At 32.9% G+C, this 4,664-nt stretch overlaps 1 protein-coding gene across 1 annotated transcript; it reads left to right on the top strand.

Moving 5' to 3' along the window:
• Positions 1-1,732: 1,732 nt before the first annotated feature.
• On the top strand, positions 1,733-2,757 carry LOC116348703 (the record flags this gene model as incomplete). The annotated part of the gene is made up of 1 exon (XM_031779769.1): positions 1,733-2,757. A coding segment is annotated over exon 1 (1,025 nt), but the record flags the coding sequence as incomplete, so codon positions are not given.
• Between the last annotated feature and the right edge of the window lie 1,907 nt (positions 2,758-4,664).

Here is a 4,664-nt window from a genome sequence, read left to right as displayed (position 1 = left end):
ATGGCATAAATTAATTTGCTTTGCGATCTAATCGGAATCTTGTCTTTAACATTTGAGAACAGAGCAGCAACTTTTTTAGATGTATGAAATGAGATACGACAATCCATATACGTGCTGATCAGTTTAGAAATATGTTCTGAAATGCCATTGATATACTCCAACGAATAGAATTGTGTAATATTACTGCTTGTCATCACAGGTGTAGCATTTGTTGTGGTCGTCCTATTGTTATTACTATTGTATTTGTTGAAAATCCCATTAATTAATGGCCTAGGATAATTATTACGTGATAGAATTGTGAAAATGACGTCCTTCAAATCCTTTTGAGTTTTATTTGAGCTAAGTTTGCAAACCCTATCAATCAAACCCACTGCTGTGCTAATTTTGTTGTTCAACGGATGAAATGAATTTAAGTTAAGTACTCTACCACTAGCAATCGGTTTAATGTACCATTCAGTGGAAATACTACCGTCTAGATTATGTATTGTTAGTGTGTCTAGGAAAGGCAATTGTCCATTCTGTTCACTTTCCATTGTAAACTGAATAGATTTACAAACACTGTTAAATACGTCCAAAATGCCGTTTGCCATCCGTTCAGGTAACGCCAACCAAATATCATCCACATATTTCTTAATCGTTTTTATGTCATAGTTCAATGATTCTTTGACTTTATTAATAGCCTGGTCCAAAACCCAATCCATCAATATCTCCGCAATTATACAACTAATAGAGCTTCCCATAGGGGTGCCAAACACTTGTTTGTAATGTACGTTTCCAAAGGAGAAAAAACTGTTTGTAGTACAAAAATCAAACATTTCCATGAAAATTTCTTGTGTAAGTGTTGTGTATTGTTGTATTTCAATCCATCGACTGGAGACAATTCTCCTAATATCACTAATAGATGCGTTAGTGAAAAGAGACACTACGTCAAATGAAATCAAAATTTCTCCCTGTGTGAGTTTTTGATCTAATGCAAAGTTCTTGAAATCGTGTCACAAATTCACTACTTAATAAATTAAACAAGCCATTTAGCAAGGAGGAGCAATACTTTGCGAACTTGGAACGTCAATTCAAAGACTTTATTAAAAACAATGATGATATACTAGTATTGAGAGCTGATAAAGGACAACGCACGGTCTTCATGAATAAAAATGACTATATGGACAAGGCTATAGAGATGCTATCTGACACCAACACGTATGTAGTGGCTACCGATCAAACCTCATCATTGCAAAGGAAAAACAACCAGCTAGTGAAGAAAATGTTTGAGCAGGACTTAATTGATTTGACAACCAAAAAGAAATTAACAACATACAATGCAGTGTGTCCTAAAGCTTACTTTGTTCCAAAAACACATAAACCAGGTATTCCGCTTAGACCAATTGTGGCGGATATAGACAGTGCTACCAGTGGTTTGTCTAAATTTTTGGCTAACATATTACAAAAACTTCCAAAATCCAGATACTATATCAGCAATTCTTACGATTTCAAGAACTTTGCATTAGATCAAAAACTCACACAGGGAGAAATTTTGATTTCATTTGACGTAGTGTCTCTTTTCACTAACGCATCTATTAGTGATATTAGGAGAATTGTCTCCAGTCGATGGATTGAAATACAACAATACACAACACTTACACAAGAAATTTTCATGGAAATGTTTGATTTTTGTACTACAAACAGTTTTTTCTCCTTTGGAAACGTACATTACAAACAAGTGTTTGGCACCCCTATGGGAAGCTCTATTAGTTGTATAATTGCGGAGATATTGATGGATTGGGTTTTGGACCAGGCTATTAATAAAGTCAAAGAATCATTGAACTATGACATAAAAACGATTAAGAAATATGTGGATGATATTTGGTTGGCGTTACCTGAACGGATGGCAAACGGCATTTTGGACGTATTTAACAGTGTTTGTAAATCTATTCAGTTTACAATGGAAAGTGAACAGAATGGACAATTGCCTTTCCTAGACACACTAACAATACATAATCTAGACGGTAGTATTTCCACTGAATGGTACATTAAACCGATTGCTAGTGGTAGAGTACTTAACTTAAATTCATTTCATCCGTTGAACAACAAAATTAGCACAGCAGTGGGTTTGATTGATAGGGTTTGCAAACTTAGCTCAAATAAAACTCAAAAGGATTTGAAGGACGTCATTTTCACAATTCTATCACGTAATAATTATCCTAGGCCATTAATTAATGGGATTTTCAACAAATACAATAGTAATAACAATAGGACGACCACAACAAATGCTACACCTGTGATGACAAGCAGTAATATTACACAATTCTATTCGTTGGAGTATATCAATGGCATTTCAGAACATATTTCTAAACTGATCAGCACGTATATGGATTGTCGTATCTCATTTCATACATCTAAAAAAGTTGCTGCTCTGTTCTCAAATGTTAAAGACAAGATTCCGATTAGATCGCAAAGCAAATTAATTTATGCCATTAAATGTTTGGATTGCCGTGATAAGGAATACATAGGGAATACAGCTCAATGGTTGAGTAAGAGATTGAGACAACATGAATTAACAGTGGTCAACAATGAACGTTATAAAAGTGCATTAGCACAACATGCCATTGATAACAATCATCGATTTGATTTTGATAACGCAAAAGTCTTAGCTAAATGTAGTAATATGTCAAAGAGATTCTATATAGAAGAACTGTATATAAAAAATTCTAAAAATTGTGTTAATATAAGAAGTTTGGAATCTAGTAACGTTGGCGTCATGTATGATCCCATTTTTTGTAAAGTTTGTTAAGTTTTTTGTTTATGATTGTTTGTTATATAGTTTTTTTTGATAAACACATAATCAGTTGTTTGCGGTTTGAAAACATAAGATTTTGTTAGGTTTTAAAATCTGTTTAAAGTCATCTATTGACGTTTCCATATTGAGGTTTTCTAACTTGCGCATGGTTTAGCTTACAGTTCATTACTATTGACATGTGTACAAGAACACACAAAACCACAACCGGAAAAAAAATAAAAACATATTCTTATATCCGTTGAATTTGTAACTAGAAAAACTACAAAAAATTAGGCGAAAAAAATAGAAATAAATTATAAACTTGCAAAACCACGGCCCAAAAAAATATATTTTTGAAACACACAAGCAAAAAAATAAAATCAAATATTTGAGCTCTTGGAATCTATGAAAAAGAATGGGGTGCATAAATGGCATCATATTTAATAATTAAATATAATTAAATCTCTCCGCAACTCTCTCCTCTTTAATGTTAACACTTCAATGTTTAAGGAGAGAATGAGTCGCGCACGAAGCTATAGTTACTTATATAGGAAATTGATGCGTGTCGATTAATTTAACACAGCGGAGATAGGATCAAATTTTTTTTGAACGGAACCTATGATCAGTCGCTCGTCGACCACCAAGTTCTTTCTTGTTGGCTTTCGCCGAATAGTCTAATTTTATTCAGTATTTGATTCCATATTTATATGATTTATAATCTACAAATTTAGCTCCCACTTCAATAAATCTCATATCGAAAATAACATTTACACAATACTCAATATTCTCAATATTTGTTTTCAACTGAAATTCATTCTCGAACATTTTTAATTACCATGCGTATCTAATTAACAATAGTGCATCTTAATTAATATACCATTGTTCTTTTGCTATGACCTAAGAGCACTGACCGCTCTTATCAACATTGTCGATTCACAATCATAATAAATCTACTTTATTTCCAACAACCTGTCAATAACGGAACCTGACTTTAGTGGAATTCTTGTCAATAGTGGAAAAAAAATTCCGCCATTGAGCTCGTCCATACAAAATGACCTGCTAATAATGGAAAATAGTCAGAAAACGCTCACCCTCAATAGTGGAAAAAATTTGGGGAAAATTCTTTTATTTGCTAGGGTTTTTCGAACACGAGAGATATTTTCTCGATTTGCTAGGGATATTTGAGCTGTTTTTTGGAAGTCAATTTTTTTTTCGATTCAAAATCACCCCCTGAAAAATTAATGATAAAAATATGTGAATTTCGATTTTTTTTTTTTCAAATTTACCCTCAATAATGGAAAACCATTTCTGAATTGGCGTGAAAACCTGTTATTAATGGAATCTGAGTTTAGTGGAATTCGTGTCAAAAGTGGAAAAAAATTGTCCCCGTGGGATTCCGCTATTGACAGGATTTACTGTACTCACATTTGGTGAAAGTCATACAAAAAAAAATATATATATTTTTTAAGAAACTATATTTTTTCCTTTATTTCTTAATACACAGAGTAATTGGGCGCTTGGTTTCACTGTAGTAATAATTTAAACTTTTTTTTTGTGCAAGACATGTGACATATCAGGCGTTGTGGAGGGGCCCGAGTGTAGTCAAGCCTCATACTTCGTTTTGATAACTTTGCTCATTTAAGAAAAAAAAATGACTTGATAGGTCACCTCTACGAGTCCATTTTGGAGTCAATATTTTGTTGATTCAAATGTGCTGAAAATTGGTATATAGGGTTTTTTGGACATCAAAAAGCCGAATCTGGCGTCAATTTTGCGATATAATAACGTTTTTATGCGATTTCCGTACAAAACTGGCAAAAATATGGTCGTTTACTTCTTTTTTTTCAATTTTTTTTTGTTGATGTCGATTTTATCATCGGATCAAAAAATT

This window comes from Contarinia nasturtii, unplaced genomic scaffold (genome assembly GCF_009176525.2).
Source record: "Contarinia nasturtii isolate CC-2019 unplaced genomic scaffold, AAFC_CNas_1.1 Cnas_scaffold_2671, whole genome shotgun sequence".
Taxonomy (NCBI): domain Eukaryota; kingdom Metazoa; phylum Arthropoda; class Insecta; order Diptera; family Cecidomyiidae; genus Contarinia; species Contarinia nasturtii.
Note: the sequence above shows the minus strand (reverse complement) of the source record. Positions and strands in the feature narration are given on the sequence as shown.